The sequence below is a fragment of the Globicephala melas genome, chromosome 3 (genome assembly GCF_963455315.2).
Source record: "Globicephala melas chromosome 3, mGloMel1.2, whole genome shotgun sequence".
In the NCBI taxonomy this organism is placed as follows: domain Eukaryota; kingdom Metazoa; phylum Chordata; class Mammalia; order Artiodactyla; family Delphinidae; genus Globicephala; species Globicephala melas.
In genome coordinates this window covers 158,680,493-158,701,289 of record NC_083316.1, presented here as the reverse complement: position 1 = coordinate 158,701,289, position 20,797 = coordinate 158,680,493, and the positions used below count along the sequence as shown (strand labels likewise).

General features: G+C 51.4%; 1 protein-coding gene across 9 annotated transcripts in view; it reads left to right on the top strand.

Moving 5' to 3' along the window:
- CPAMD8 (C3 and PZP like alpha-2-macroglobulin domain containing 8) overlaps positions 1-20,797 on the top strand; it is a 99,214-nt gene that overhangs the window by 9,601 nt on the left and 68,816 nt on the right. For 7 of the 9 annotated variants that reach the window (XR_009563533.1, XR_009563532.1, XM_030880221.2 and 4 more), the window contains exons 4-13: positions 1,067-1,232; positions 1,317-1,369; positions 4,800-4,817; positions 5,215-5,269; positions 6,285-6,398; positions 7,500-7,584; positions 9,362-9,470; positions 11,913-12,140; positions 14,276-14,446; positions 17,294-17,422. Coding sequence is in view for 7 of the 9 variants with exons in the window: in XM_030880221.2 (XP_030736081.2) it covers positions 1,067-1,232; positions 1,317-1,369; positions 4,800-4,817; positions 5,215-5,269; positions 6,285-6,398; positions 7,500-7,584; positions 9,362-9,470; positions 11,913-12,140; positions 14,276-14,446; positions 17,294-17,422 (1,128 nt within the window). In the remaining 2 variants the exon portion in view is untranslated. Of the gene's footprint in view, positions 1-1,066; positions 1,233-1,316; positions 1,370-4,799; positions 4,818-5,214; positions 5,270-6,284; positions 6,399-7,499; positions 7,585-9,361; positions 9,471-11,912; positions 12,141-14,275; positions 14,447-17,293; positions 17,423-20,797 lie in introns of those variants that run through there. The other 2 variants (XM_060296832.1, XM_060296833.1) reach the window with 2 other exon arrangements.

Sequence of the window (20,797 nt, the reverse complement as noted above, 5' to 3'; positions counted from 1 at the left end):
CGAGCATCGCATTCATGGCACATGGTCACATCCAGAGTCGTGACTTTTGTTTGCTTTAGTCACAAAAGGAGTTTCTGTAGGTTATGACTCACGTGCATGGGTATTCTGCTCATCACTTAAAAAGGAAAAAATGAGGGAATTATGTAGGGTAGTTTGCATTCCCTAAATGTTGGAAATTTTGCCCTAGAAGAATTTGAACTCCAGTGTGAATCCTTAAGACTGCAGTGGGTATTATTATTTTTTTTTAATCCACCTAGGTGGCCAAAAAAATCCTCTTTTTTTTTTTACCACTTTCACCATTTTCAAGTGGACAGTTCAGTGGCATTTAGAACATTTACACTATTGTGCAACCACCACCCCTGTCTAGTTGCAGAACATTTTCATTACCCAGGAAGGAAAGCCCATCCCCATTAGCTGTCACTCCCCATTCCCCATCTCCCTCCAGCTCCTGGTGCCCAATAATCTGCTTTCTGTCTCTGTGGATTTGCCTGTTGTGGACATTTCATATAAATGGGATTGTATAATGTGTGTGCAGTGTTTACAGAGAGACAAAGCACAGAGGCACATGCACTCTATACATATATGAAATATGAAAATATACATACATAGGCATACATGTATTCATATGTATATATGTATATGAAGGGACTAGGGTCTCCGTACCTCCCAGCTTACCAGCTATGACTGCATTTGGGTAAGATGGGAGATAATTCTTGTAGCTCTACAGGGATGAGAATATCTTTGCAAGCTTGCAGTGTCAGGAGAGGAGAAGGCTCTGTCTTGTCAAGCTACACCAGTGTTTCTCATTCTCAGCGCTGCTGACAGCCGTCCTGTGCATCACAGGGTCTTGAACAGCATCCCTGGCCTCCACCCACCAGATGCCCAGTAGCGCCTGCTCCCCGGAGCTGTGACACCCCAAAAATCTCCTGAAACTGTTGAGTGTCCCCTGGGTGCACAGTTGCCCCTGGGTGTGCTCCCCTGCCCTAGACCTCCATGCTGCTTTCACAATACCTGGGTACCTTCCAGGGTGACACCCCCTGCCCAAAGCTCTGTGCTCTGCCTGCAGGTGCCCACGGGCCTCTGGGGCCAGGCCCTCCTGAAGGTGTGGGGCCGTGGTTGGTGGGCAGAGGAGGGCCCCTTCTTCCACAACCAGACTTCAGTGACTGTGGACAGCCGGGGAGCCTCCGTGTTCATCCAGACCGACAAGCCGGTGTACAGGCCCCAACACCGAGGTGGGTGGCCAGTGCGCGCCGGGGGGGGGGGGGGAGGGCCAGCCATGGCCTGGAGCTGCCACACGCCTATGTCCTTTCTTCCAGTGCTCATCAGCATCTTCACTGTCACTCCAGACCTGAGGCCCGTCAGCGAGAAGGTGAGATTGGCTTCTAAAACCGTGGGCCCGGAACATACCCACCTGGGTTCGGCCTGGCCAGGGCCACCATCCACAACTGGCCTTTCCCCCTGCCTCTTCCAATTTCTACCTCCATTCTCGGTTTCTTCCCGGGGCTCCACGTCCCTTGGGGGACCCAGGGGAAGTTCTATGTGACAAGAGTGCTTGTGGGCATGCTTCCTCCGCAAGGGGCACCAGTGGTCCCCGCAGTGGCCAGTACCCCTCTGTGCGGGGTCGGGGCCGTGGCCCATCATTTAAAATCTTAATAGCCCTGCATTTATTTAACGTTTATTAGAAAGAAAATATAATTGCCACTTAAAACCCACCGTTTCTCCTTCAAAGTAAATACACTCACATAAAAAAGACATTGATTTTCTCTTAATTTTTATTTGGAAATAACTTCAAATGTACAGAAAAGTTGGAAGAAAGTCACAGAGAACTTCCCATAGGCCCTTCATGGAGCCCAGGGGTGGGCAAACTTCCTGTAAAGGGCCAGGTGGTAAGTATGTTCAGGTCTGCCAGTCAGAGGGATTCTGTCACAACTTGAATGGACTCAGCTACAGACAGCACGTGAATGAATGGGTGTGCCTGGGTGCCAATAAAGCTTTATTTACACAAACAGCCAGAGGGACGGATTTAGCCCAAGGGTCATAGTTGGCCAAGCTCTGATCAGGAACAGAGGTTCTCAAACTGGAGTGTGCAGCAGAACCACCTGGAGGGCTTGTTCACATACAAGTTATTGGGCCCTCGCCAGAATTTCTTTTTTTTTTTTGTGATACGCGGGCTTCTCACTGTTGTGGCCTCTCCCGTTGCGGAGCACAGGCTCCGGACGCGCAGGCTCAGTGGCCATGGCTCATGGGCCCAGCTGCTCTGCGGCATGTGGGATCTTCCCGGACCGGGGCACGAACCCGTGTCCCCTGCATCGGCAGGCGGACTCCCAACCACTGCGCCACCAGGGAAGCCCTCCCCAGAAATTTTGATTCAGCAGCTTCCTGGATGGGCCCCAAGGATCTGTATTTCTAACAAGTTCCTGGTTTCTGCTGCTGCTCTGGGGAACCCACTTTGAGAACCATGTATCTAGATTCACCAATTACAAAACATTTTATTATATTTATGTGCTTTCAGTGTGTATATACATATATGTACATATACATGTATTGTATGTATATGTACACACATAGTTTTAAAATTATTTTAATGATAAATCATTTGAGAATAATTTGCAGATATCACATCTCTTTGTCCCCGAACACCTCCTGTATCCTTTAAGAACAAGAACATTCTTTCATACAACTAAAGTACAATCATTACATTTAGGAATTTTGACATCGGTACAATAATATTATCTAATACAGAGTCCATATTGTTCCAATAATGTCCTTTATAGCATGTTTCTTTGCTGGTCCAGGACCTAGTCTCTGACGACGTGTCGAATTTAGTCGTCATGTCTCTCGCATCCTTTACTCTGAATCAGCTCCTCAGCCTTTGCCTGTGTTTCACGGCATTGACATTTTTGGAGACTCCAGGCAGTTGTTTTGAATGGTGTTCCCCAGTGGGCTGGTCTGCCGGCTTGTTCTCTGCGATCAGGTTCAAGTTGTGCGTCATGGGGGAGGAGCCACAGGAGCCGTGCTGGTCCTCCCCAGTGTGTCATATCCTGAGGTACCTGACGGTAGTTCAGATAGAGTCTGCCTGGTTTCTCCCTGCAAAAGTCACTGTTTCCCCTTTGTAATCAGTAAGTCATCTGTGGGGGACACTTGAGACTGTGTGGACACCCTGTTGCCAGTCACCATGATCACCCGCTAGTTCTAGCCTCCACAGATGAGTTCAGAATTACATGAATCAAAACTTGCTATGATGCTTGCAAAGTGGTGATTTTTCCAACTCTGTTGCTTCTTCTGTATTTATGAGTTGGCATTCTGCTGCAAAGAGGTGCTTTCAGAAGGAAAGAGATCGTAAAGGAAGAGATTTAAGCAAACTGTACATATCCAGAGCAAAGATGGGAACGCAGTCTGGGGTGACTCCAGTTGAGGGATCCCCGAGGGGTCACGTGTATGGTGGTTACTGCATGCCAGGCGCCGTTCTAACACTTGGGGCACATGATTGAGCAGAGCGGACCCAGACCCCACCCCAGGGGGCTGGAAAATAATCCTGCAAAGTTCCCCAGTGGGCCCCAGCCTAGAAGCACAGTTCCATCGGGTGCACGCAGCTTTTTCTTAACTTTCACCAGCCCGAGTTTCCACATTACTTTTTTCATTGGATCTTTGAATGCACTTGCCCACGTTTTTGACACAGCCTTGCAAACTCACCTCAGTGCCTGAGGTCCTTCTGCCAAAGGAAGGCTTCATACCCAGCTGCCCCCTCCTGGTGGACATTTGCTTGTTTCCAGGTTTTGGTCATTGTCAGAAATGCTGCCACGATTGTTTTTATGCTCAAACCTTCTTTTTCACTGGTGTGTCCTTCCTTAGGCTCAGTTGGACCCCAGGAGTGGGATACCGAGGTCCACGGCCAGGGAGGTTTTGAAGGTCCCAAACGTGTATGTTTCTGAGCGGATGGTGCTGAGTCCCTGTGCCCAGTTGTTTTAGGGGGTCGTCTGCCCACAGCCTTCCCCGGAGAGGGGGCAAGTTGTGCAAGCAGTTGACCTTCACCAGAGTCAGTGTTGACTGTTCAGTGTGACGTTGATGGAGCTAGAAGTCAGGCTCCAGGCAGGTGCTGGGGGTTCAGGGATGAAAGCGTGCATTCCAGACCTTCAAGGAACCTGGCATGATCCCTTGAAAAAACAACCCAGCTGCAACCTGGGAGGGCTGCCTGGAGGAGCTGTCCTTGGTTGGGGCGTGTGGGAGTCTGGAGAGGAGGGCAGGGCTGTGATGGGGAGCCAGGAACACAGAGGTCCTGGATGGGGCTCGGCCACCCTCATTGCCAGTGGCCACTGTATGAGTTTGCTCAATGATTTAAAGGGCAGAAATGTATTCTTTCCCAGTTCCGGAGGCCAGAAGTCTAAGATCAAGGTGGGGGCAGAATTGGTTCCTTCCAGGGACCGTGAAGGAGGGATTTGTTCCGGGCCTCCCTCCTTGGCTTGTAGCTGGCCATCTTCTCTCTGTGTCTTCATATTGTCTTCCCTCTATGTGCATCTGTGTCCAAATTTCCCCTTCTTATGACACCAGTCCTATTGGACTGGGACCTATGCTAGGGACCTTATTTTAACTAATCACCACTATCAAGACCCGTCTCCAAATAGTCACATTCTGAGACCCTGAGCGTGAGGACATCAACGTGTGAATTTTGGGAGGAGGGGCACACCATTAAACCCATTACAGAACCTGTGCCTGTCCCAAGGGATGAACACTTAGCATGCACGGAGGGCTCGGGTCTTATGGGAGGGTTTGCTCACTGCCTCTGTCTGTCTCTGTTGCAGCTGGAAGCTTATGTCCTGGTGAGTGGCCTGCCCCTCTGCAGCTGGCTCAGAGACAGTTAGCCCGCTCTCTGCAAGACCTGGTCTGTTTTTGCCTAACATCCACCCTCTGGGTTGATCCCTGCCTGCCTCGGCACCCCATAGACTGGGACCTGGTCCATCCCGATCCCTGGGTCCACCCTGGAATAAGCTGAGCATGTGTCTGTCCATCTCTTTGTAGATTTGCATGCAGCTCCCTAAATGAGGAGGCAGGCCAGCCCTTTCCGCCACCTTGTCCTCAGACAAGTCCCTTCTATGCCCCGAGCTTCTGTTTGCCCCGAGCTCTCTGTTCTGCCTAGAGGGCAGGCTTGGAAGGTCCGCATGCACACCGGGCACGCACAGGCTGCCTTGAGTTTACTGTGCATCCGTCCCCCTGCAGGACCCCCGGGGCTCACGGATGATGGAGTGGAGACACTTGCAGCCCTTATGCTGCGGTAAGCCTCTCTTCTCATCCTCTCTCCTAATTCCTTCTGTGGTTTGGGGGCTGCACCTTTGGGTGGCAGATGTGATAAACCTTCCAGGAAAATAGAATGTGCTCTGTCTGGGCACCTGCCGCTCCTTCCCTGCAGCGTTGGGACCCTCCGCCCACATTTCTGTGTGCCTGGGATCCCAGCTGGGGATCCTCCTGTAACTTGAGATCTTTCTGGAATATCAGGGCCTTGTTTGTGGGCACCCCCCACCTTCCTCCTGCTGCAGATCTTCTTTGTCCTCATCCCCAACGCAACAGGAGACAGTTCTTTTCCAGCTGGGAGTCAGAAGGCTTTGCTTTGCCTGAGGAGTTGGCATTTTTTTCTTTCTCTGTGACAATAAGGGCCATGTAATTGACATCTCCCTTTGTGCTTTGGCCCTAAGGGAAGTGGAGTCCTGGGAGAGGGGAGCCGTAGGTGGGGCTTGGGGAGACTGAGGACAGCTGTGCACCCTCGACCTGGGAAATGCACAGACATGACAGACCCCTGAGTCCTGCTCGGGGGCTCCTGGCCCCCGCATGCCTCTGTGAACCAGACACAGAGAATGGGGTCTCTAGCCGCCGTGTGGGCTGTGCAGGTCTCCTGGCCTGGCCTTGACCCCTCTCCATGTTCATTTCGCTCTTCCTGATTCTGAGATGCCTAGAGAGGGCTGCCAAGTAGGGACAGGGCTTGTGTGATTCTCTGTCACCAAGGGAACGACTCGTGTGGGGAGCAGAGCTGCCTGCGCCTGGCCTTGGCCTCAGGGGTCCCCCAGGAACCCAAGGTGCAGTGTCTCGCTGCTTCCCCTTCAGACTGCAGAGGTGCTTGTTCTGCGCAAATCCCCGCCAGCCTTGGGTGGCTTCTGGCTTCCCCGAGGGACTACTCGGCCGGGGGGGAGGCGCAGGGTCCCCGGGGCGCCTCTGCCCTGACCTCACCACCAGATGCCAGGCCCTCTGCACACTCACTTGCCCCAGGATGAGGGGGGGCGTCTCTCTTCACACAGGCATCACCAACATGACCTTCCCCTTGTCTGACCAGCCGGTACTGGGAGAATGGTTCGTTTTTGTCGAAATGCAAGGCCACGTGTACAACAAGTCCTTTGAAGTTCAGAAGTATGGTAAGTCGGAGCATCTTAGGACCCTAGGATTTCAGATCTGGGAGAAACCACAGCCCTAGTGACGACACAAATGACAAGGGGGAAGATGGCCGGAGCCTCATTCACTGAGGGCCCAGTAGGGCCAGGCACGATATGGAAGGCTGGGCCTTTGTCATGTCCTTTAAAAAAAATTGTAAAATATATGACTTCATACGAGTAGAATCATAAGGTATTTGTCTTTTTGTGAGTAGCTTATTTCACGGAGCGTAATGTCCTCAAGGTTCATCCGTGTTGCAGCATGTGTCCGAATGTCCTTCCTTTTTAAGGTTGTCACTTCCTTTTGTTCTTTCATCCTTGTCCTGAACCTATGAGGCATCTCCATTTTACAGATGGGGAAACTGAGGCTGAGAGAGCTGTTAAGGAAACTGCTCAAGTACTAAGAGCTGGGGAATGAACCTGGGCCAGAGCCACATACTCTGCTTCTGTGCTAAAATTCTCCCTGATGGGGTCAAGGATTTCTCTTCCTTTCACAAGACAGGTCTTGGAAGGAAAATCCTTAGAGGTCAGGGTTATGGGTTGCAAGCAACAGAAGCCTGGTGCAGACCCAGTAAGCAAAAGGAAAGGGTTATAGGCTCGTGTAACAAGCTCTCAGGACCAGAGTCTTCATGTTTCCTCCTTTCTGCTCCTTGGTGTCCATCTCTCCGTGGGCTGTGGAGGGGGACGAGCTGGCTGGATGTGCCCAGGGCGGCAAAGAGTGACCTTTCCAGCTGCAGGCACCCTCAGGATGCCCCTGACGGGTCCAGAAGCCTGGCCACTTGTGCACCCCTGGGATGGGCTGGAATTGGCTGCACTCAGTTCAGCTGGCCTAAAACTGATGATACATGGCCCCCTGAGAAAAACGAAGTGCTGGTCCCCCAAAGATAGGAAATAGATGCGGCCGGCAAAACCCCCAGAGAGCTGCCCGTGCTCAGCAACGGGTGGTGTGGATTCCTATGGTGTCAGCAGCACAGAAACCCCAGAGGTGGCTTTGTGTTCCTCCCTCCCACATCTCCAGTACCCTTCTGGGGCCGCCCCAGAGGTGGAAGCCACCCTGCCTCCCTCCTCTCTGCTCTCTCCCTTCAGTGTTGCCGAAGTTTGAGCTCCTTATTGACCCGCCCCGATATATCCAGGACCTGGACACTTGTGAGACCGGCACTGTGCGGGCCAGGTGAGAAAGAGGCGGCCACTGTCGGTGAGCCCTTCCCACTGTGGGCACGCCCCTCCCCTAGGACCCACCCCTTCCCAGCAATGCTCCTCCCCTAGGACACGCCCCTCCTCCAGAGCACAACCATTCCCCTTAGGACTTGCTCCTCCCCTAGTACTTGCCCCTGCCCAGGGAAGCCCCTGCCCCTAGGACATGTCCCACCCCTAGGGCATGCCCTTCCCCAGGGCACACCCCCCAGGCCATGCCCCTTACCCTGTGGGCGGCATCCGCAGCCAGTGGGCTGACCTACAGCCAGTGGGCTGACCCGCCTAATGACCAGGCTGTTGATGGAGCCCGATGTGAGGGTCGACCAGAGGGAGTCAAGAGGCTCTGTCCCTTTCTGGGGCCCCTGGGAGAGCCCTACATGGCCCGTGTCCCCGCCCCATCTCTGCCACCTGCCGGAGGTTGTGGCTGAGACTTCTCCCTCGTGTGTCTCCCCTGGCTGTGTGTGTTTTAAAATCCAGGGACGTGGTGGATACACACATTTTTTTTTTTTAACATCTCTATTGGAGTATAATAGCTTTATATTGTCGTGTTAGTTTCTGCTGTATAACAAAGTGAATCAGCCATGCGTATACATATATCCCCATATCTCCTCCCTCTTGCGTCTCCCTCCCACTCTCCCTATCCCACCCCTCTAGGTGGTCACAAAGCCCCGAGCTGATCTCCCTGTGCTATGCGGCTGCTTCCCATTCTACACATAGCTATCTATTCTACACTTGGTAGTGTATATATGTCCATGCCCCTCTCTCACTTCGTCCCAGCTTAGCCTTCCCCCTCCCCGTGCATGTCCTCAAGTTCATTCTCTACATCTGTGTCTTTATTCCTGTCCTGCCCCTAGGGTCATCAGAACCTTTTTTTTTTTTTTCAAGATTCCATATATATGTGTTAGCATACGGTATTTGTTTTTCTCTTTCTGACTTATTTCACTCTGTATGACAGACTCTAGGTCCATCCACCTCACTACAAATAACTCAATTTCGTTTCTTTTTATGGCTGAGTAATATTCTATTGTATATATGTGCCACATCTTCTTTATCCATTCATCTGTTGATGGACACTTAGGTTGCTTCCATGTCCTGGTTACTGTAAATAGAGCTGCTGGATACACACATCTTATAGTCCAGAAAATACTGTCAAAATTCTGGGTGTTATTTTTTAAATTTTGCTCCCATTTTGCTCCAATTTTGCCCCTGTGTCCCAGTAAGCAGGTGTCTCCACTGCATCAGGCGTGATATACATACATCTAAGTATTTTACCAACATCCCTGAGATGATGGTTTTATTCTCAGTCTCCCGGTGAGGAAACCAAAGCTCAGAGAGGTCAGATCTCTGGTTCAAAGTTGAACTCCCAGGGCACTTAAGCCCAGCCAGGCCTTCCTGTTGTCCACGGTTGCTCGATCCTCTGGGCTGCCTTGCTCCAATGTGTGGCCAACCTCAGTGGTTGTCTCATATACCCTGCTGCTTTGCTCCAGAGTTCTTCTCTGACCCTTGGTCTCTTTTTCTGTCCAACATGAGGCTTGGTGCAGAGGAACACAGGGCCCTGACATGATCCGTCCTTACTCAGGGCTACAGGGAGGGCTGTAAGGGTGGAATGTAGGATGGGAAGCATCCCTGGATTAGCCACTGTACCACTGATCACATCTTGCTGTGCCTGGCCTTCCTGAAACTGACCCCTCCCCCACTGTCCCCTGGGCATCTCCTGCTTGTGAAACTTACTACCCTTTGTCCTTTTGTTCCAGGTATACCTTTGGGAAACCTGTCTCGGGGACTTTAACCATCAACATGACTGTAAATGGCGTGGGGTACTACAGCCAGGAGGTGGGGCGCCCCATCCTTAGGACCACCAAGGTGAGGAGCAGGAACCCCGACCCACTTGGTGGGTCCCTTCCCACCAGCTTCAGCTCTGTGATCGTCCGTTTTATTTTGCTTTCCAAAACAGTTTAGATGGTGGGGATATTCCGATGATAATATTCCTGCAGGCTGAACATAGAGGCTAGAACATATAAAGAAGAAGTAATAAAGTCGACTTGTCCTCTGATAGGCAGACACAGCCACTATTGGTATTTTGATGTGTTTCCTCTTAGGATGTTGTGTGTAAAGTTAAAAAAAAGTTTTCTTGAGACATAATTCACATATCATATAATTCAAATCCCCATATAGAATGTACGAATCGGTAGTTTTTAGTATATTACAGAGTTATACAACCACCACCATACAGTTTTAGAATATTTCTGCTAACCGTCCCGCCACCCCCGCCAATCTCTCACATTCTTTTGCAGTTAAGCCCTGTTTGCATCTCCAGCCCCTGGCAACCACTTACTTACATGCTTTGTCTCTATGGATTTCTGGACATTTCATATAAATGGAATCATGCACCATGTGACCTTTTGTGTCTGGTTTCTTTCACTCAGCCTGATGTTTTCAAGGTTCATCCACATTGTACTGTGTGTAGGTACTTCATCCTTTTTTATGGCTGAGTAATATTCCGCCGCGTGGTTGGACCACATTTTGTTTATCTGTTCGTTAGCTGACGGACATTTGAGTTGTTTCTGCTTTTCGGCTATTACGGATGATGCTGTGAACATTCACGTACAAGTTTTTGTGTGGCCAGATGTTCTCATTTCTCTTGCATTTGGAATCCCTGGGTTGTATGGTGTGCAATTAAATGAAGACCACCCAAACAAGAACAGGCAAAGACTATTTATTCGAAGCTTGCAGCAAGGGAGCCAGCCACCGTCACCTGTGTTTGGCAGAGACTCAAAGGCAGGTGGAGAAGTGGGAAGGCTTTATAGTGAAAGAAAGGGAAGGCTTCCAGTGTGCCGTGATGGGAGGCTATTGGTGTGCAGAAAGTCATGGGCGGGTAGCTAGAAGCAGGCATCCAAAGTGATTGATGAGGGGGTGCATGTTGGGCTCTTTCCAATTGGTCCTAAGATGGAAGTGGGAGCCCAAATCAGAAAAAATGTCAGTTATGAATCTGGTCCTGGCCATTTGGGGCTTGTTGTGACGGGGGTTATGGTTTGGTTGCTATTGAGATAGGGGTCTGACTTCTTACAAGTCTGACTTATAGATACAGTTGGCCCTCCCATGTCTGAGGCTTCTGCATCCCAGGATCCCAGATTGAAACTCTTTGAAGTTGGTTGAATCCGCAAATGCGGAACCGCGAATACGGAGAGCCGACTGTAATGGGTTGGCTTCCTTGCTGGTGCCTGCAGAGTGTGGGTCCGAGTTCTCTTTTTCTCTGTATTATCTGGCCCTGGTCCATTTGTATATTCAGTCTCTCAGTGGTGTCTCTCTGTTTAGTTGTTTGAAGAACTCCCAGACTCTTTTCCAAGGTGGCTGCATGATTTCACGTTCCCGTGCGTGTAAAGTTTTATAACCTGGCTTTTGTTTTTCTTTTTCAACCTAACATTAAGTTGTGAGTGTGCTACTATGTAACATCCACACACATCTTGGAGATTCTGTGCCCCTGCAGGCATTAAACCTGTCAGCGCCACCTCCTTCCCATTTCCACCCGAGGCTACTTCTTCATCCATTTGCCGCCTGGGATGCGTCCCCCCTCTCTGTCCCTGAGGCTTCTCTTCTGTGGAGTAGACACCCTGGCCCCTCACCTCTTTCGTGCCTGGTGTTGGTGCCCTCGGTGTCCTAGCCGTTGTCCCTGGAGGCTGCCCCTGGTGGCTCTTGCCTTAATTTTCTCCTTTGCTGAGTAATTCACTCCACAGCTGTTTGTGGATGTGGATTATTTGCCAGCCTCTGCCCCCAGGTCCTGAGATAGGGGTTGATCGAGGGGGTTCTGTACCCCGGGCGTGGGAGGTGAGCCCGTGCTCTAGAGTGTGGCTGACCAGGTTCAAGTCCCTGCCTGCAGTCTGGCCCGAGGGGTTGTCTCACCTTCTGCCCAAGGAGCTGACTCCCTTCCTCCTGGGACATAATGCACGTCCAGCCAGGGATTCAGTCCCCACGCAGTGACTCACGGCATAGGTCGGGGGGGTCACCGAGTGTCCCCCTGGCCCTCCAAGCCACCAGAGCCACCTACTTTTTTTTTTTTTAATATTTATTTATTTGGCTGTGCCTGGTCTTAGTTGCGGCACGCGGGATCTTTGTTGGCGGCGTGTGGGATCTGGTTCTCTGACCAGGGATCGAACCTGGGCCCCCCAGATTGGGAGCGTGCAGTCTTAACCGTTGGACCGCCAGGGAAGTCCCCAGAGTCACCTACTTGAGCTCTGTGCTTGCGAGTCGTCTCTCAAAGCCACTCCAGCTCCCGGCGAGCACGACCTGTGTGTTTCCCGCCTCCAGATCCACGGCTCCCAGGACTTCAACATCTGCGTGAAGGACATGATCCTGGCCGATGTCCCTGAGCACTTCCGGGGCACCGTCAGCATCTGGGCCATGGTGACCAGCACGGACGGGAGCCAACAGGTGGCTTTTGATGACTCCACCCCCGTCCAGAGACAGCTGGTGGATGTCCGGTACTCCAAGGACACCAGGAAGCAGTTCAAGCCGGGTCTGTCCTATGTGGGGAAGGTAAGCCCTGGGCGTGGTGCCCAGCAGGGGCCGTCAAGGTCACAGGCTCTGCGCTGCCTCCCAGCCCAGCTCCTGCCCAAGGACCGCTGTGTAACCACTGCAGTGCATGCCGCGGGCCCCACAGCCGTGACTTGGCCGAATACTACATCGTTTGATTGTGCCAACAGAACTTTTGCCCTCTTGGGATCAAGGGACTGCTTTGCTGAGTGTGATGACAGCTGGTACCCAGGGCAGGGGACACTGGACATTCTGCTCCACCTAAAAGCATGGTTTCCTTTAATCCACATAGTTAGACATTCCCGTACCTAGAGCGTTAAACCATGATGCTACGTATCCACTTATTATTATTTTTTAACGTCTTTATTGGAGTATAATTGCTTTACAGTTGTGTGTTAGTTTCTGCCTTATAACAAAGTGAGTCAGCTATACACATACATATATCCCCATATCTCCTCCCTCTTGCATCTCCCTTCCATATACACTACCAAACGTATCCACTTATTAAATCACCTTCCTTAACTGGGTTGACGTTACCTCTGACTGACTTAATAGCTAAGTCCCTAAAAGGCAGATCCCCATCCCTGAGACAGACTGATTCAGATCCCCTGTGGGGAACAGCATTTTGAACAAGCCCCCATCTCCCTCCCACCCACCACACCATTTTTTCTACACAGTAAAGTTTGAGGTGGCTAGAAATTCGAGATCCTTTTGCTGAACTGGGGTATCTGTGTTTCAATTGCAGCTGAGGGAGTCAAGGCCAGTGGAGCCTAGCATCACCTCAGGGGGAAGCTGGCCATGCCCTCTAACCCCTGCCTCTGCCCAGCACCCACACCCGTGTCCCCTTTTATGTTCCATGGGTCACCCACAGGATCCTAGCGGTCTGTCCTCATGCTGTGTCCTGCTTCTCCTGTTCTGCTCTGGGACCTCTCTTTTCTCCTCCATGATGAGATCTCAGCTCCCACTGTCCCACACACAGAGACACGGCTTGTGTGCCCCTGGCTTTGAGGGTACCAGCTTGAGTAGAAGCTAAGGCACCATGTGCAGGGTCAGATGGTGTATGAAGAAGGGGCTTGGAGCTGTCCATTCAGTGAAAGAGGAGCATTTCACCTACACGTGAGAAATTTTCTACTGTCTGCCTTAAAGAACGGAGCTGAAGCTGGTCACCCCATCACCAGATAACCTACACAGTTGAGGGGTGCTCCAGGGTCCTTCAGGAACCACTGACCGTATTTCTTCACAATATCTGAACCCCTCATTCTGACTGCCTTTTCTACCTGCCTGAATGAGTGAGGTCTGAGAGTCACGTGGCACTGTCCGTGGCATTGCCCGCCCCATTCCTACCTGGCTGTGGCACCAGGAGAATGGCTGGCATGGGGTGATTTGTGCCTTGTGACTTCTTTGCCAAGTCTAAGGTCATACAAGTTTTCCCCTACGTTATCTTCGAAGTGTTTTGTAGTTCTAGCCATTACATTTAGGTCTCTGATCCATTTGGAGTTAATTCTGGTATATGGTGTGAGGTAGGGGTTCAGCTGCATTCTTCTGCATGTGGAGATCCAGTTGTCCCAGAACCACTTATTGAAGGGATTGTTCTTTCCCCATTGAATGGTCTTGGCACCCTTGTCATAAATCAATTGACTATAATCTTTTTCTTTTCTTTTTTTTTGCTGTGCCACTCGGCATGCAGGATCTTAGTTCCCTGAGCAGGAATTGAACCCATGCCCCCTGCAGTGGAAGCGTGGAGTCCTAACCACTGGAGTGCCAGAGAATTCCCCCTCACCATATTTTAATCTTATTTTTTTGAATCAATTGACTATAGATGGGTGGATTTATATCTGGACTCTCAGTTCTTCTACTCTACTGGTCTGCATATCTGTCCTTATACCAGTACCACGTGTCTTGATTACTGTACCTTTGTAGTAAGTTTTGAAATTGGGATGTGTGAGTTCTTGGTTCTTTTTCAGGACTGCTTTGGCTGTTTGGGGCCACTTGTAATTCCGTATGAATTTTAGCATTAGATTGTTGATTGCTGCAAGGAAGCTGGCTGGGAGCCTGCTGGGGGATTGGGTTGAATCTATAGATCCGTTTGGGAAGTGTTGCCACCCTAACCACGTTGAATCATTGGTGACTCCTTCCAGGTGGAGCTGTCCTACCCAGACGGCAGCCCGGCTGAGGGGGTGACGGTCCAGATCAGGGCAGAGCTGACGCCGAAGGACAACATATACACCACCGAGTCTGTGTCCCGGGGTGGGCTGGTAGGGTTTGAGATCCCCTCCATCCCTGTGTCAGCCCAGCACGTGTGGCTGGAGGTGGGTGAGTCACCTAGACCCTCGTCATTCAGCCAGCAGGCATGGACTTGGCCCCTCCTCCAGGCCATGCTCAGGCACTGGGTCAGTGGACCTGGGTCCTGCCCCTGCCCTGAGGGAGTTCAAAGTCTGATGGGGGAGGCTGATAGTAAGTCAGGTAACCCGACCACCCCAGAGTGAGGCGGGAGGCTGAGAAGAGATGAGGGTGCCTGGCTCCTGTGAGGGGATCTTCCCAGGTGGACTCCTGACAAGGGGGAGGTTCAGCCAGGCTGCTTCCAGGAAGGTGGAACAGCATATGCACAGCCCCAGAGGCCTACAGTCCTAGTGTAATGGGATCCTGCAAATGCCCAGCCAGCCAAGCCATTTCAAGAAGATATGGAGGAGGGAGCCAGTGGGGCTTCCCCTCACCTCACAGGGGTGCTCAGGGCTTACCCAGAAGGCAGTCTGTCACTCCAGTGCCCATAGTGGGGGAAGTCTGGGCGGGGCCACAGGTGGGCAGACGGGAGGTGATGATGGAGAGGACACTGAGCCTGGAGCTGTGGAGGTAGAATTGGCAGGACCTGGTGTCTCCTTGTCAGGGGAGGGAGGAGCAGGTGTGGTAAAGAGGATGTCCCAGCCCTCACCTCTCTAGCTGGTGGTAGGCGTGGTGGCCCCACGGACACTGGGATGGTGGGGACAGGAGGTAGCTGGGAATAAATGTGTGGGTGGGAGCCGAGGACACTTGTGGTCACTATGTCCCCTGTGGGCGACATGTCCTTCAAGACTTTTTTTTTTTTTTTTTTGCGGTACGCGGGCCTCTCACTGCTGTGGCCTCTCCCGTTGCGGAGCACAGGTTCCGGACGCGCAGGCTCAGCGGCCATGGCTCACGGGCCCAGCCGCTCCGCGGCATGTGGGATCTTCCCGGACCGGGGCACGAACCCACGTCCCCTGCATCGGCAGGCAGACTCTCAACCACTGCGCCACCAGGGAAGCCCTCCTTAAAGATTTTTAACAGCCAGGGATCCCCAGGCCACCAACACTTTTTACCACCTGGCTACAAATTTGGAGCTTCCTGCTACCCCACTACCTTACAATTACGGCACCTGTGGACGTGTAACATTATATTCATTTCAGGTGTTCAACATAATGACTTAACGTATGTATATATTGTGAAATGACATCACAATATGTCCAGTTACCATACACAGTTACACTTTTTTTTTCTTGTGATGAGAACCTCTAAGATCTATTCTTTTAGCAACTTTCTCAAATGTACAAAACGATATGATTAACTATAGACACCATGCTGTACATTACATACCCAGGACCGAATTTATAACTGGAAGTTTGTATTTTTTGCAATTACAGTTTTATCATAGCAAAATGATACAACTTAGGACCAACCAAAGAGAGAGACACACATGCATAGGACGAGAGCTGGGAGGGTCCCAAATTTGTAGCTTTGTGTGCTGTCCCCATGGAGTTGGGACACGTCCCCCTCCTGGCACTACACAGAGCACTGCCAATAGGGATGCTCACTCCCACTTTGGTGTCCACAGTTTTCATTGGGGTTTCACTACATAGGCTTGATTGATTAATCATTGGCCCCATGACGGAACTCAGTCTCTAGCCGCCTCCCCTCCCTAGAGGTCAAGTGGACACCACATCCCGTGGCTCAAAGCCCCAACTCTCTAATCCCATGATTGGTCTTTCTGGCATGATTGTCCCCATCCCGAATTATCTCATTAGCTCATATGATCAGGACCCACCATCAATAACAAAGACATCCGCATCACTTGGGAAATTTTAGGGGTTCAGAGGCTATCTGCCAGTAACTGAGATAAAGGTGGGCCAGCTTCTTTTCTCTAGTTGCGGTGAGCGGGGGCTACTCTTCGTTGAGGTGTGGGCTTCTCACTGTGGTGGCTTCTCTTGTTGCGGAGCACAGGCTCTAGGCATACGGGCTTCAGTAGTTGTGGCTCATGGGCTCTAGAGCACAGGCTCAGTAGTTGTGGCGCACGGGCTTAGTTGCTCCGCAGCATGTGGGATCTTCCCAGACCAGGGCTCGAACCCATGTCCCCTGCATTGGCAGGTGGATTCTTAACCACTGCGCCACCAGGGAAGTCCCTAGCTTCTTTATTTTTTATCACACAGAGGTCTTAGACTACTCCCTTCCTGCCCCCACTTCTGGCATCTCTCTTGTGTTAGCCACACTTTTCCAGCAGCAAGTGAAGACAGCAGGTTCAAACTTCCAAAGGAGCAAAAGTCATATAACTGCCAGTCCCTGGGGCATGAAGGGGGAGGATGGAGAACTCAAGGGGGAGCAGCGTCCAGAGCTCTGGGGATGCTGCCCAGCGCGGCTTCTCCCTCTCCTGACCACCATCTCCCCTGTGCTCACTTCCCAAGGAGGCTTTACCCTCCGAGGAGCCACCGAAGGTGCTGGCAAGCCCAGGACATGGGCTTCCCTAATATGCCTATGATGGAACTGTCTCTCAGTGGCCACGTGGGCCACCTACCATTGCCTGAGCCAACCCCCAACACCCTGTGGCCAGCCTTGGACACTTGCTTCCCGTGGAGCTGGGGAAGAACAAGCTAGCCACACTGGACCCCATACTCTGAGAACTGGGGAAGAGGTTCTCCAAAGGGAAATTGGAGCATGAGAAGATCTTGCTGCAGGGCAGGGCAGGGCAGGCAGAAGCGTGGAGTCGGGACACATCACCCTCCTGATACTACACACAGAGCACAGCCAATAGGGATGCTCACGCCCACCTCAGTGTCGACGGTTTTTATTGGGGTTTCATTACATAGGCTTGATTAAGACCCCCTTCCTACACCAAGCATCCAAGCCTTGATCAAATACCCTCTCTTCTTTAGACCAAGGTGACAGCCCTCGGTGGAAAGCTCGTGGGGGCCCAGTACCTGCCCAGCTACCTCTCCCTCAGCAGCTGGTACTCCCCAAGCCAGTGCTACCTGCAGCTGCAGCCGCCCTCCCTCCCCCTGCAGGTAAGGCTTTCAGGTGTGCCCTTCTCGAGCAGGACGGGGCCCAAGAAGCAGCATGCACGTGCCTCCAGGGAGCCTGCACATGCCCCAGCAGGGTTAATGCTGATGCTGACACAGGAGCCCCATCCCTCCAGCAAGGGGAGTATTGCATGGAATGAATTCCTGTAATTTATTTATGATGGACATTTAGGCCAAGGCCAGGGTTTACTGTGATGTCACCTGCCCTCAGGGTCCTGTTGGCCCTGGTTCCCCACTGTCTGGAGTTTCTTGTGCAAAGGCACCGGAAGTCACCCACCAGACACTTGCAGACACACCGAGTGCAAAGATGAGACGAACTCAGAGCTGGATCTCACGTTAGTTCTTCCCAAGTCTGTTATTCCATGATCCAAATTAAGTAAGATGCGTGAAGATGTGTGTGGAAATAGGGATCTGAAAACACTGAGCAGAAAATATGGAGACTTCCCATACACCCACTTCCCCTGCACGCAGTTTCCCTGATTATTACCATCTGTTAAAATTGATGAGCCGCTATTAATATGAGATTATGCACTGAAGTCCCCAGTGTATGTCAGGGTTCCCTCTTGGTGGTGCACGTTTTATGATAAATGCACAATGTCATGTATCCACCGTTACAACGTCATACAGGATCGTTTCACTTCCCGAAAAATCCACTGTGCTCTACCTATTCCTCCCTCCCTCCCTCCAACCCCTGGCAAACGCTGAGCTTTTCACTGTCTTTATACTTTTTCCTTTTCCGGAATGTCATAGAGCCAGAATTATACAGTGCGTGTCCTTTTCAGATTGTCTTCTTCTTTTTTAAAAAATATTTATTTATTTATTTGGCTGCAGTGGGTCTTTTTTTTTTTTTTTTGGCTGTGTTGGGTTCGTTGCTGCACGAGGGCTTTCTCTAGTTGTAACGAGCGGGGGCTACTCTTCATTGCGGTGCGCGTGCTTCTCATTGCGGTGGCTTCTCTTGTTGTGGAGCACGGGCTCTAGGCACGTGGGCTTCAATAGTTGTGGCACGTGGGCTCAGTAGTTGTGGCGCATAGGCTTAATTGCTCTGCGGCATGTGGGATCTTCCTGGACCTGGGATTGAACCCGTGTCCCCTGCATTGGCAGGCGGATTCTTAACCATTGCGCCACCAGGGGAGTCCTGTGCCGGGTCTTAGTTGCAGCACGTGGGATCTTTGTTGCCACTTGCGGGATCTTCGTTGTGGTACGTGGGATCTTTTTTAGTTGCGACATGTGGGACCTAGTTCCCTGACCAGGGATTGAACCCAGGCCCCCTGCATTGGAAGTGCGGAGTCTTAGCCACTGGACCACCAGGGAAGTCCCCAGATTGGCTTCTTTCATTTAGCAATTTGCATCGAACTACGTCCGACTCTTTTTCTGACTTGAGAGGGCCTTTCATTTTCGTGGCGAATTATATTGCATCATATGGTTTGGATCAACTGCGGTTTGTTTGTCCCCTCACCTGTTAAACGATATATACGTATATGTATGTTTTATAAAGCACTCCGTTAATTCCCCTAATTGATGCTCTGAGGGCTGAGCCCGGCTGCCGTGGGTGGTGGCAGGCTTGCCAGCATTGCCTCTAATGGAAACCACTTGCCAATGGGACTCCCGGGCCCTACCAGTCCTGTAAACCTCTGAGATCCCCTCTCCGAGGGTGCTGCCCAGCCCTGAGGGGCCCCTGGGACGCATCTTGGAGGAACTGAGGTGGCAGGGCTGCCTACTCCCTGGGCTTAATGGCCCTCTGTGGGGGTTATGAGAATGAGAAACTCCAGTGAGGTCGTGCCCAGCTAGGCTGCACACGCTGTTCTTGTTTTAATACTGTTTAACCATCTGTGCAGCGTAGGGGTGCTGGGGTTGGCCACCTTCTTGTGGGGGTGGGAAGGAGTCCCGTGTCATGTCTGCTGGGACGACTGTTCCCGTAGGCGAGGACTTGGCTGGGCCGCTCAGAATTTCTTCTTGGAGGGACACCTCTGTCCTGCCTCAGTCAGGTCAGCAGGCGCCAGCTCTCCCCGTCCCAGACTGTCATCGAGGGGCCCTGAGTGTGACCTCAGGGCATTGAGGCAAGAGTGACCATGCCTGGTGCAGTCCCAGCTCTGTGTTGGGGCCCTTTCTTCTTCCTCCAGCACCAAGGGATGTGCAGGGAGGAGCTGCTCTGTAAATGGGGCTGTCACCCCAATATTTTAGGGTTGCTCTGATGCCATGGGGTTAGTTCGTGAGAAGAAGAAAAAGATTTGCACTCTTTCCTTTTTTTCCCCAACATCTCAAACAGAAAGAGACTTTTGTTTGGGTGTTGTTATAAGGAGGATATTTGCAAATTTAAAGAGAAATAAAAAAAGTATAATAAATAACCATACGCTTTTCACCTAGATTTATGAATTAATATTTTGCCTCCATCCATCTACCCACCCATCTACCCACCCACCCACTCACCTACCTACCCATCCATCTACCCATCCACCCATCCATCCACTCATCTATTTATCTCTCCATCCACCCATCCACCCACCCATCTACCCACCCCCCCCACCGATCCACCCACATCCATCCATCCTCCCATCTACCCACCTATGCACCCATCATCCACCTACCACCCATTCCTCCACGCATCTACCCATCCATCCATCCACTCACCTATTTATCCATCTGTTTCTTTCCACCTTATTTATTTATTTATTTTTTCGCGGTACGCGGGCCTCTCACTGTTGTGGCCTCTCCCGTTGCGGAGCGCAGGCTCCGGACGCGCAGGCTCAGCGGCCATGGCTCACGGGCCCAGCCGCTCCGCGGCACGTGGGATCTTCCCGGACCGGGGTAGGAACCCGTGTCCCCTGCATCGGCAGGCGGACTCTCAACCACTGCGCCACCAGGGAAGCCCTGCCCCTTTTTTGACTGCAATATTTGAAAGGAAATTACAGATATGATGCTTCACTCTTAAATACTTGAGCATAATGTGTCTTAAAAATAGGGACGTTCTTCAACATGACCGCAAGGTCATTGTTATATCTGAGAAAATTATATTAACTCAATCATATTGTCTAATTCACAGGCAATATTCAGATTCTCAAAGGTGTCCTCGAGATACAGTTTATATATAGTGTGTGTGCACACCCATGCATGCCTGCACATATGTGTGAGTGTGCATGTCTTGCAGATGTATGCTTGTGCATGTGCACATGTGTGTGTGCTCACCTGTGTGTGCGTGTGTGTATGCGTGCCTGCATTTTACTCAGGATCAATTTAAAAGTTGCATTTGGCTCTTCTGTGTCCGTAATCATTCTTGATCTAGAACCGTCTCCCTGCCTTTTCATTGCCATGACTTTTGCAAAGAATTCAAGCCTGTGATCTTGCAGATTATCCCACATTATG